This window comes from Canis lupus, chromosome 6 (assembly GCF_048164855.1).
Source record: "Canis lupus baileyi chromosome 6, mCanLup2.hap1, whole genome shotgun sequence".
Taxonomy (NCBI): Eukaryota; Metazoa; Chordata; class Mammalia; order Carnivora; family Canidae; genus Canis; species Canis lupus.
This window is the reverse complement of record NC_132843.1, coordinates 45,450,588-45,462,810: the sequence shown is the minus strand read 5'-3', so window position 1 is coordinate 45,462,810 and position 12,223 is coordinate 45,450,588. Positions and strand designations below refer to the sequence as shown.

Here is a 12,223-nt window from a genome sequence, read left to right as displayed (position 1 = left end):
GGATTCTTATGCTTGTCCCTCTACTTCTGCTCCTCCTCCCGCTGTCTCTCTCTTTCAAATAAATAAAATCTTAAATAAATTAATAAATAAAAAGAATTGTAGACCAAGAAGTACTTTGGAGATTATCTAGTAATGGCTACCAGCCATGACTTTGGAATGGAAATAGATAAATGGCGAGGGGCGGGGAGAGCTGAGGGGATCGTGTGTTGTACAAGGAATACCCTGAGAGTATCACACATCTGTAGTTAGAAGAAAAACAGTAAATGGAGCTAAAACAGTGATCAACAGCAGGAAACAAAACCCAGGGAAATCTGTAAAAGTGGTTTTCTCCCTCTTTTACATAAATACATAATATTTAAAATAAATGCATTTCACAATTTCATATAAACAGTCATAATGAGACTAATACAAGTTTTTATTTCAAATTTTTATTGTAATAAAGTAATACATATAGAAATTTTTTTAAAGAAATAGAGAAAAATCTTTTCCAGTGATCCAACACCTTAATATGATCATAATATTTTAGTGTACTTCCTTGCATATCATTTCCCCATGGATGTTTTTAACATGACTGTGATCTTAGAGTTCAGTTAGTTGAGCTGGAATTCCTAGACTTCTTCCCTCAACACGCAATGGAATAAAATAGGGAAATTAATGGCTTGACAGCCACCAGTTCTCCTATAGCTTCAAGTTGTAGGAAGTCCTAGTTGGAAGGGACCTTAGCAATTATCTGGTTTAGCCACCTGTTGATTCTTAGCATCTCTAATGGTCCGCTGGGAGATGATTCAAACTTTTTTGATACTTATATTAATAAGGGACTTAAAACCTGAAAGAATCACATATCCTAATTTTTTTTTTATAGTAGCCCTTTGGAATGTTTGAAGTAAATATATTCTAAAGTAGATTTCTTTTAATTTTTCATTTGGGGGTACCTGGGTGGCTCAGGTTAAGAGTTCAACCCTTGATTTAGGCTCAGGTCTTGATCTCAGGGTCCTGGGATTGAGCCCCACATTGGGCTCTGTACTGAGTGTGGGACCCACTTGAGATGCTCTCCCTCTCCCTCTGCCTCTCCTTGATCCTGTGCTCTCTCTCTCTCTCCAAAATAGATTTTTCATTTTGCAAAGAATAATTTTTTTGACAAATGCCAATATATTTTTGTTATTTTATTCCATCCAAGGTAGAGAAATATCTAAATTTACTGTTTTCATTTTGAGACATGATTTTTTTTTCATTTGAGACATGATTTATGTAATAATTTGAATGTGTGTTATTTAGAGCTAACTTGAAATATCTCATGGTTTTTGTTTTATTTTTTTTTATTACAAATAGTTAAAAATGGTATGCATATCTTATTTGGTGACCTGGAACTAGTCAAAATGTAGATGCTTTTTAAACCATCTTAACTACCGATACTATCTTGCGTTTGTGAAGCATGAAATAGTTCAATTTATTGACCGAGTGTTGTATCACTGGGGAGAAATGAATTTTCACTGTGTTTTATTGCACCTACTCAGTGAGTTTGGCATTAAAATAAATAATGCTTTAATGAGAAAAGGGATGGCCTAATCATTTCCCTATCGAATGGGGGTAAGAACTCTGGACCATGGTCCCATCAAAACACCTGACCCAATATAGACAAGGTGGGCACTTCACCTCCCTGTGCCTGACTTCCTACAGAAGCAAAACAGATTAAGAATATGAACTTTTGCCAAAGTGGAGTGGGAACCCAGTGTTTGCCTATGCTTTGAGACTTAGATAAATGCTGATATATTTTTTTTAAAATCCTACACCATACATATTTACTGAGCTTTCTTCATGTTGGGAAGAGGGGGCAGAAAGACTGGGATGTCTACAGGTGCACTGGTAGCTTCCAGGACTTGGGCCCTTTGTGTGGCAATGAAGCAGCGTATTCTCTTCAAGGCTGCATGCTCTGCCCTAGTTCTTGGGAGACAAGTGGCCAGGCAGATCTGGGCCTTGGTGTGCCAGGCGAACATCTGCCTGCATACCGTTCAATGAATTCGCTGTAAGTGGTACTTGAAGGCGGAGCTGGGGGATCTTCCTGCAAAGTGGTTTCTTCCTTCTGCGTTCATAAATGCTGCTGAGGCTACTTGACAGTTATTACCTCCTTTCAGCACATTCTCCCTCCTTGTGGCAGAAACAAAACCAGATTATAACTTATTTTGCCTTGTTCCTATTTGCGGTAACAAGATCTATTTGTTTTGTTTTTGTCTTTGGAAGAGGAGGGTGGTTGGTGGCTGGCAGTTACTCTCTCCCTGTCCAAAGAGGCATGGAGGGAGACAGTGGAGGGGAAGGCAGTGCCCTGTCCTGTAGGCGGTGGATTGGGGCCGGGCACATGGTATTAGGTCTGCCTAGCAATGGAATATGTTCTCAGCACATGTCGTGTGGCATTTACAGATAGAAGGGAGGACCAAACTTCTGCATGAACAAGTTAGATCCATTTGGTGGGTCAGGGAGGTTGTGTTTGAGATTTCAGCATCAGAGATTGATTCTTTTAGGAGGAAATGTCAATGCATGATATAGAACCAGATGTGTGTGTATGCTGTTGATGGAATCATCATAATCATAATCATGGAGATTAACAAAGCAGAGAAAACTTTTTCTTTCTTTCTTTTTTCTTTCTTTCTTTCTTTCTTTTCTTTTCTTTCTTTCTTTCTTTCCTTCTTTCTTCTTTCTTTCTTTCTTTTTTTTTTTTCTTGAGAAAACTCTTTTTCTTTAAAAAATAAATCCCTGTAGGGATTCTCTTTAGCCCAGAAACAAACCCACATAATTATCATCACCTGATTTTTAAAAAAGATTTTATTTATTTATTCATGAGAGACACACAGAGGCAAAGACATAGGCAGAGGAAGAAGCAGGCTCCCTGTGAGGAGCCTGATGTAGGACTCGATCCCAGGGCCCCAGGATCATGCCCTGAGCTGAAGGCAGACACTCAACCACTGAGCCACCCAGGTGCCCCTCTCTCCTTCTATTTATGTATATATCTCCCCTTGTACACACATACACACGATTATAGTTCGATACTTGATATATTTCTATTAAATCATAAAGGCATTTTAAAATGTGGCTCTAAAAAAACCATTGAGCCATTATTGCATAACATTTCTAGAAAGTAGTGTTTTTGTCCTGTCTTACTATATAGCCTCATAAAGTTAACTAGCTTGTCCTGCACTAGAAATAATAGAACCGCATCTTATCTTCCCCTCTCCCCACTCTTGTTTCCAGATACATAGAATCTTATTTCTTTGTTATGAGAGGGGAATTACCATATTTTAAAAATGACTTTAGGAAAAACACGAATCCAAATAGAGCATGGAGTTTAGTAACTACTAATATACTAATATCACCTCATTAATTGTGACAACAAACCAATTATATTTGTACCATAGTGATCGAAGAGTTAACAGGGAAACTTGGGTGGGCAGTATGTGGGAACTCTGCAGTATTTTTGCAACTTTTCTCTAAAACTATTCTAAAATAAAAAGCTTATTTTTTAAAAAAATATTTATTTCTTGGAAAGAGCACAAGGGGAGGGGAGGGGCAAAGGGAGAGGGAGAAGCAGACTCCCTGCTTAGTAGGGATTGATCCCAGGACCCCGAGATCATGACCTGAGTCTAAGGCAGACATTTAACTGACTGAGCCACCCAGATGCCCTAAAAGGTTATTTAATACTACAAAACCTTTTATAATATAAAATAGTTTATGGTATATATTAAACAGTTTATTAACACAATGGAGTAAGAATGATCATATTATTGTATTGTTTTTATACCATCGTGTATACATCCTTTTGTACAGAAGAAAGAATTAGATATGGCCTCTAGAGGACAGTGTTGGGTCATAGAAATATTTTCACAGTCTGCTCAAGATGAAGATGGATTTCCCTATTTTTCTTCTTATTTTGTAACCACAAGTCCTCTGTTTATTCATTATCCATCTTTGACTTTAAAAAAGTCAAAGAAAAGGTGTACCTCCTCTGGTATCCTGATTAGCTAGAGATCTTTAACTTACTGTTTTTGTGCAGTTTGGGCTCTTCACAGATACATGGGGCCAGAATGATTGCAGTTTTCACCCTAACTTTCAGAGCACTGGGGGCTCGTGTAAGTCCTCTGGGAGCCAAGGAAGCATTACAGGGCACGTACTATGTGTTACGAATTTTCGTGTGATGGAGAGAATGCTAGAGAGTTGAACTCCCTTTGGAAAAACCACAAGCCATTTGTAGATTGATGAGGATGCTCATAAAATACAGAGAGGTCTTGATCTCTCAAGGTTGAGATTGTTTGCTCCACAGTGATTTGTTGGGGATGGCAGGAAGAAGGAAACAAACCATTGCTCTAGCTTCTGGAGCACATTTCTGGAGTAATCAGCAGAGAAACTCACGATTTTAATTTAAAAATTATCCCTCCACAGGTAGTCTCATGAGATTGACATTTTATTTTTAAGAGGCTCTTGCGGTAGGTAGTTACAGAGTGCTACTCAAGCACAGCAGAGCCAGATGAACATTAATTTGCACAACCTTGCCTTGTACCTAGAGGCAGCTGAAACAATTGTTCATGTATTGATGGGCTCAGAGATTCTGGAGTATCACTGTCATTATGGATGACTTTGTCTGTTGATAGTGGAGCCTGAGGGCTCCCCTCATACTACGTGAAAGCATCTAGAATAACCACTGAAAAATAGTCATTTGGACGACAGTATGTTCCAGTTAGCGACAACTTACAGATTTCTTATTTTTTACTCAATAAATCTGTTGAAAGGTCCTCTGTTGAATTGGGATATATGAGCCTTTTAATAGGACTTTTGAAAGGGAGAGGAAAATTTACAGCTCCTTGTAAATAGCCTGACATGAAAGTTCAGATCAATAGCGTTTTGTTCAGCTACACGATCAAAGTTGAACCTGTGGGCGGGAATCTCTCATTCTCATCTAATAGTGCTAGGTACCAAAATTTCTCTTTCTCAGATGTAGTATTCTCTTATCTAATGGTGATATAACAAAGTTCCATTAACGCTGTAGGCATTTAATAATTATTAAAGTAATTTGATGTGTGCTTGGTCCTTGAGATATGATTGGTCCTCTAACCTGGTCCCTTATCCAGTGTTCCTTATCCCAGAGAAGATCATCACTCCAACCCATTTGTGCAAGTCAGAATCCTGGACTCCTCTCTCATTTCTCATTCTTGCCCATAATAGATGCAGCACCAGCACCAGGTCCTATTACCTTTTTTTTTTTTTTTAAAGATTTATTTATTTATTGAGAGAGAGAGAGAGAGAGAGAGAGAGAGAGAGAGAGAAACACATGCACGCATGTGACCAGGTCAAGGGCAGAGAGAGAGGGGAAATTTCTAAGAGAATACCTGCTGAGCACAGAGCCCAACACGGAACTAGATCTCATGACCCTGAGATCATGACCAGAGCCAAAGCCAAGAGTCAGACATTTAACTGACTGAGCCCAGGTGCCACTGGGTCTTATTGCTTTTACTTCTTAAATATTCCTTGAAACCATCCACTTCTCCCTCATGGCCACCGCTCTACTCTGAGCTCTATGATCTGCTGAGCCCACCACAGAAGCCACCTCACCCACAACCAGTGTGATCTTTCATAGGCACATCTACCAGACTTTCAGGGGTCTCCTGTTGGTCTCAGCATAACAACCAAAGTCACTTCCACAGCTCATTTAAGACCCTGCAAGGTCTGGCTCCTGTCTCTTCCTCCAGCCTCATCTGGGAACATCCCCTTCCATGCTTCCTATGCCTCCCAGCCTCCTGGCCTCCATGGGGCACTCAGTTTCCTCTACCTGGAGTCAGCTCCAGTGTGATTTCCTCATGAGTGCTTTTCCTGACCTGGCCTAGAACTTTCCCTTGCTCTGTACTCCAATAGACCCATGCTCCTTCACTTCACTGTGTTTATAGTTAACACTCTTGTTTCCACTACCAGATAGAAACTCTACGAGCAGAGACTGTGCCCGAGAATGCTCAGTATCAAATCTCTAGCGCTTGGCATAGTGAAAAAGGAGTGGCTCAGTACACTTGTTGAGGTAACGCATGGCAATTTTTCATTGAATATCTAGGTAGAGGAGGAAGAACCCACTGGATACATTCGATTTGAAAAATTTCTTCCAGTGATGACCAAAGTACTACTAGAAAAAAGGTGAGAACATGCACCTGTTACGGTGAAGTAATGACTAAGATTATGTTAATTTCAAAACACTTGGCTTTCTCACTTTGTGTATTATACCCAACCAGTATTTATCCTGGGATAACTTCCCTCTGACTCTTCACTAGACCCCGGAACTGCCAGTTGACATGTGCTTAGGAATACCAGCCACATTTGCATTAAGCCAATAAGCAAAATGTAATCACAGAGCAAAAAGGCCACAGAAAGCATAAATCAACAACATATTTATTATCTTCTATTTTGAGTTATCAATGAGAATTTGCCCTGATTATTTTTCTAAGGAATGTGTAGTCTGAGCTTACCACAGTTAGTTTATTGTAGAAATTTTGTTTCCAAATAAGTTGATTTTCATAGTGATGAAAAAGGCTAATAGATATCATCACGTATGCCAGTGATTTTGAAATAAGCATCTTCTTTGGGTGTGGAGTGCTCTCAACTTTCAGATCTGGAAATCCAAAAAATGTTACAGTGAGGGAAGTATTATTATCCTTGTATATTAGCAGCTTTTATTTCATTTTATGTGATCATTTTTGTGTCAAAACTGAGCTAAATCCTGTGGCATTTGCTCCTTTTACTGCATAAATTAGGTACAGACCAATTCCAGAAGATATCCTTCTTCGAGCATTTGAGGTGTGTAAGCTCCAGATTTTATATATGTTTATATATGAAAAATTCATGTTGTAGAATTTATTCACCAAGTAAAAAAATATAATATCTATCTTTTCTTTTCTACTAGGTGTTAGATCCATCCAAACGTGGATTTCTAACTAAGGAAGAATTGATCAAGTATATGACTGAAGAAGGTACCAGTGATTTATTACTTATTTTATAATTGTGACTTATTTAAGTGATTAATAATTTGACAAATATTATGGAAAAATTCTAGGAGATGCTTGTTTTAAAAAGTTTTTTAAATGATTCATGAGAGACACAGAGAGAGGCAGAGACTTAGGCAGAGGGAGAAGTAGGCTCCCTGTGGGGAGCCCGTTGTGGGACTAGATCCCAGGATCCCAGGATCACCCCCTGAGCCAAAGGCAGATGCTCAACCACTGAGCCACCCAGATGCCCCTAGGGAATGCTTTTAAGTCAATCATTCTGGTTAAAAGAGTTATTTACTATTCCTATTATTTTGGTTTTGGGGTGGTTTCAGTTTTGGGGGCATAAGTGGGCAAAGGGGAGGTTATGGGGAGATTGATTGTTGCCTTCTAGGATCTTGTAACGTATAAAGATACTTCTGTAAATTGAAATCCCTCCTTTCACTTAGAGTATTCTTCAGAATAAAAGCTATGCCACTTGGAAAACATGAACTGTCAATCACTATAAATCAATGCTGGTTACTAGATTGAAGATTTGAATTGGATTATATAAAAATTCCTTTTTTAAGAGTGTTTCAGTTGATGAAGTTACAGATAACACAGTCTCTATTGAATGGAATTCATCCAAACACTTACAGCTTCTTATGCTGGTGGAACTCTACATTTGCTTTGACCTTGACCTATACACACACACACACACACACACACACTTATCCATAATATTGGCATACCTCTCTATGCCGACATGTTTCCTTGAGGAACTCTCTCTGCTTAGGCTGATGTGTAAGTTTGTTTTGCCTGAATGTCAGTGACCTAATGGGCTTTCTCAACCACACTCATCTTGGTCACCTCCCCAACCTCCCATCCCTTGTTCAGTTCTCTGGTTTGCACCTCCCCAACCTCCCATCCCTTGTTCAGTTCGCTGGTTTGCAGATTGAGTCCTCTGTGATTCAGAGCTGCAATCACTTGAGATGGAATCACAAATGCAAGTAATTCTGAGGAAGGGAGACAAACACTGTTTCCACCTGTGCAGCTGCCTGGACCATGTCGACCTGACCCACCACGATGTGGGGCTGTAGGCAGTGAGGGCAAGGATGACATGGCTGTCATAGCCGTTCCCAAGCACTCTTGTGACACTGTAACAGATGTCTTAGGGGTTTACTGTGATGGGAGGAAATGGCCTTGAAAGCATCAGCCTCTTAACCCTAAGGCTTAATTAGGGGGAGTGAATCCTGGATTATATTAGGCAATATGAATTTAGTCAAAATGGCCTGACACAGTTCAGAGGCACTGATATGGTGACCTGCTGTGTGTAGGTGAGGCGTGCCAAGTGCGGTGAGAGGTACTAAATCTTCTCCATTTCTCCAGGATATTATTCTGGGGGAAATAAAAGTAACATAAGACAATTCGCAGTATAAGACAGTGGATTCTCAAGGTAATATACTTTGTATGATGAGTTGCTGAGAGCAGGAGTAAAGTCTTGCACATTACAGCCCCTGCAGAGTAAGTCTGAATAAATGTGTGTTGAATGAATGAACGAGCAGATGAATGAAGAATGTGTGAAGGGGCCAATGGAGAGAGATCCAAAAATGTTACAGTGAGGGAAGTCAGGAGGCTACTGGGGCTTTGTGCAGCTATCCTAGTGGGGTCAGTCCAGTGCTGGCAGTGGGCATGGAAAGAAGAGATAGGTACAGTGGGACAGGATCCATGGGTCTTTGTGAGTCACAGAGTACAGGGGACAGAGGTGGGAGCTGAGGCAGAGGTAGCAGAGGTTTGACCTGGATGAGCGTATTGTGGTAACGCTGCTGCCGCCATAGAGAGATCAGAAATGGACTGCAATGGATACAACATGACTTTTCGCAATATCCACAGAATATTGGTCAGATTGGGAATATGCATTCTGAATGCCCAGGATGTCACATGACAAACATGTCAATGTGGTTACATTGAATCAAATTCCTACAAGATGTCCAGGCATGTGTTGATGTCAGACAGTATTTAGCAGCAGGGAAGTTCTCAAAAAAATTTTTTTAAAGATTTTATTTATTTATTTTGGTGGGGGAGAAGGAGAACGAGAGAGAGAGAGAGAGAGAGAGAGAGAGAGAGTGCATGAGCAGGGAGAGTGGCAGGCAGAGGCAGAAGGAGAAGCAGACTCCCCACTGAGCAGGAAGCCTGATGTAGGGCTTGATCCCAGGACCCTGAGATTATGACCTGAGCTGAAGGCAGACGCTTAACTGACTAGGCAATTCAGGTGGCCCTCAAAAAAATGTTTCTTTTTAAATAAACACATATTGCCACCTATGTGCTAGGCAACATTCTAAATGCTATTTAAATAATAACTCTTATAATGACCATATTCTGTAGACACTTATTATTGTCACTTCATTTTAGACAAGAAAACTAAGGCATAGAGAGGTTAAGTGACTTGTCCCAGACCTTAAAGCTGAGGAGACAGCTGAGCATTTGAACCCAGGCAGTCAGCCTCCCAAGATTGTGCTCTTCATCATTAAGCAGTTCTCCTTCCATCCTTAATCAAGTACTGCGTATCTCCTTCCTTGCCCAAGGAAGTGGCATGACTGCCTTCTGGATTTTACTGTGAGCCAGGCCTTGTTTTGAGAAGTCGAGTTGCTTCTTGAGTTTGGGGACCTTGAGCTGGGCTATGGTGTCCAGATCCCAGCTCTGCCATCCACTGGCTGAGACGGGCAGCCTCCTGTCTGACTGCTGGAGTCCTCTCCTCCTCTTCCTCCTCTTTCTTCTTCTTCTTCCTCTTCTTTTAAGATTTATTTATTTATTTGAGAAAGCAAGAGAGAGAGAGCACAAGCAGGGGGAGGGGCAGAGGGAGAGAAAGGAGAGAATCTCAAGGTGACTCCCTACTGGGCATGGAGCCCAACTCGGGACTTGATCCCATGACCCTGAGATCATGACCTCAGCTGAAATCAGGAGTCGGATGCTTAACTCACTGAGCCTCCCAGGCAGCCCTGGTGTCCTCTTCTGTAAGTGGGGTAGCAGTTCTTACCTCTAATGAGATGCCTGGGAGGTTGACCTAGTTAATGTATCTGAAGCACATAGGTCAGTGTCTGGCACACAGTAGCTCTCAATAAGTGGTTGTTACTAGTATTCTTTTAAGGACTTCCATGGTGCCCATCAGAGTTCATTGGTAGTGGATTTAGCCTTTAATCAGGTATAAGAAAGATTCAGAATCTGTCTCTGTAGGCTCTGTAGGCATTTTTTCTTTTCTTAGGATGTAAGTATGGTTTCAAGAACTCAACACATGTTCCTTGTTTGGTAATCTGTCATCATCATCATCATGATCCCCACTTGAATAATTTCTGTAGTATGGGCTGAATTCCAACTTAGAAAGCATTGTTTGTAGTTGCAGGTGACAAGCTCAGAAGGTAAGTGATCCTCAGGCCTTGGTAACTTACCTGCTCAGAGAAGACTCTTTAGGGGGAAAGTGATGATTTGGATGTTTCTGAATTTTTGCTTAGTATCAGGACAAAGTTCTTTCTTAAGTAGCCAGTAACATTTCCAGTGTTCTTCCGTTCTTCCTAATTTTGCTTCTCATCTTGATGAAAACAATGTCCAAGATGATCCTCAGCTGCTATCTGAATCCAGCTAAAGCCACAGATTTTCTATGCAACCTTTGGTTTTGTTCGACAGCAACACTGGGCCGAGCTGTGACAAAGAGGGCCATTTTGACATGGTTGATGAATGGCATCTGTCCCTGGGCTCAGCTGGCATCACAACATTGGCCAGACCTGGTTAGGGAATAGTCAGAGATACACTTGTTACAGTTCGAGCCTCTGCTATCTGCTCTTGAGAAATTTTGCATAATGACCATGTAGTCCTGTCCTCACATCGTTGAGAACGTAGTGATAAGACTTCCTAGAAAACTGGGACTTCGGGTGAATCCTTAGGCAATCCCAATAGCCTTAATTTAAATAAATAAACAACTTCATTCAGGGTGTCTTAATATTCTCCTGCTATGTTGGCTGAAGTGATTGATTTCATAGGTTGCTTGAGCTATGACATCTACAAGGTTAAATAAGTCCAAAATCTGGTAGGGGCACAACAGCAGGCTCTTGGAATCCCTGGACTGGTGTGGTGTGCTGTCTTCAGGGCTCCAGGGAGGGGAGCCAGCGACCCATCGGGGTCTGGGTGGCTCCAGGGCAATGAAGCTGGCTGGTGGGAAGAGAAAAAAAAATTTCAGAAGATTGTCAGTGATGAATATGCCTTCTTGTCCTTCCCAGGTGAGCCTTTTTCTCAGGAAGAAATGGAAGAAATGTTGTCCGCTGCAATTGACCCAGAATCGAATTCCATTCGTTACAAGGACTACATAGCCATGATGGTGGTAGATGACGGCTAGGTGCCCTGAAGACTTAATTTCTCATTGAAAGGATGACTGTAAAGATGGCCTGTCTTTGTTAATTTTACATCTTATAATTCCTACACATGCTAATTAATACCTGGTGACAACTATTTCAAGATACTTTGTTTTTTTAAAGATGAACACAAATTTATTTGGTATGTCTAGACTTACAGAATGACAAATGACTAATTATTTTAAAGCCAATTCTTTAAAACATTTTAACATTATCCGTGCATTGTTGTGGATTTTCTTTTTTTTTAAGATTTATTTATTTATTTATTTACTCATTCATTCATGAGAAAGAACACAGAAACAAACACAGAAACAAAGAAACACAGAAAGAGAGGCAGAGACATAAGCAAAGGGAGAAGGAGGCTCCCTGTGGGGAGCCTGATGCGAGACTCAATCTCAGGACCCTGGGATCATGACCTGAGCCGAAGGCAGATACTCAACCACTGAGCCACCCAGGTGCCCCTGTTGTGGATTTTCTACAATAAAATCCAGATAGATGACCTTCAAATTCATTAAGCTGACAAAATGAAGAATGACCAGAATGACCCAAGATATGTCATAGAAAGATCTTGGGATGGGGCAGAGTGACCACAGACTGAAGATGAGTAGCAACTTGGTGAAACAACAAACAACAAACCTTTCAGCATCTGATCTGGAAGGGGAGTTGTTGGAATGAATATTAATAATTCATCCCTTATGAGTGTTGATTACCAATCTCAACACTACCAATCTCTAATAGTTACTTAGAGTAAAATTTAAGTGTGCTGATCCAGCGTGTTACCATTTATAGAGTAGCTAACAGAGTCAAGGTTATTGAATCTAGAGATAAGAAGAT

At 40.6% G+C, this 12,223-nt stretch overlaps 1 protein-coding gene across 11 annotated transcripts in view; it reads left to right on the top strand.

The window, feature by feature from the left end:
* EFCAB2 (EF-hand calcium binding domain 2) overlaps positions 1-11,603 on the top strand; it is a 122,000-nt gene extending 110,397 nt beyond the window's left edge. For all 11 annotated transcript variants that reach the window (XM_072830279.1, XM_072830272.1, XM_072830277.1 and 8 more), the window contains 4 exons: positions 6,086-6,165; positions 6,780-6,822; positions 6,929-6,995; positions 11,258-11,603. In XM_072830279.1, the coding sequence (XP_072686380.1) occupies positions 6,086-6,165; positions 6,780-6,822; positions 6,929-6,995; positions 11,258-11,373 (306 nt within the window). In that variant the 3' untranslated portion in view covers positions 11,374-11,603. The remainder of the gene's footprint in view (positions 1-6,085; positions 6,166-6,779; positions 6,823-6,928; positions 6,996-11,257) is intronic.
* Positions 11,604-12,223: the final 620 nt, after the last annotated feature.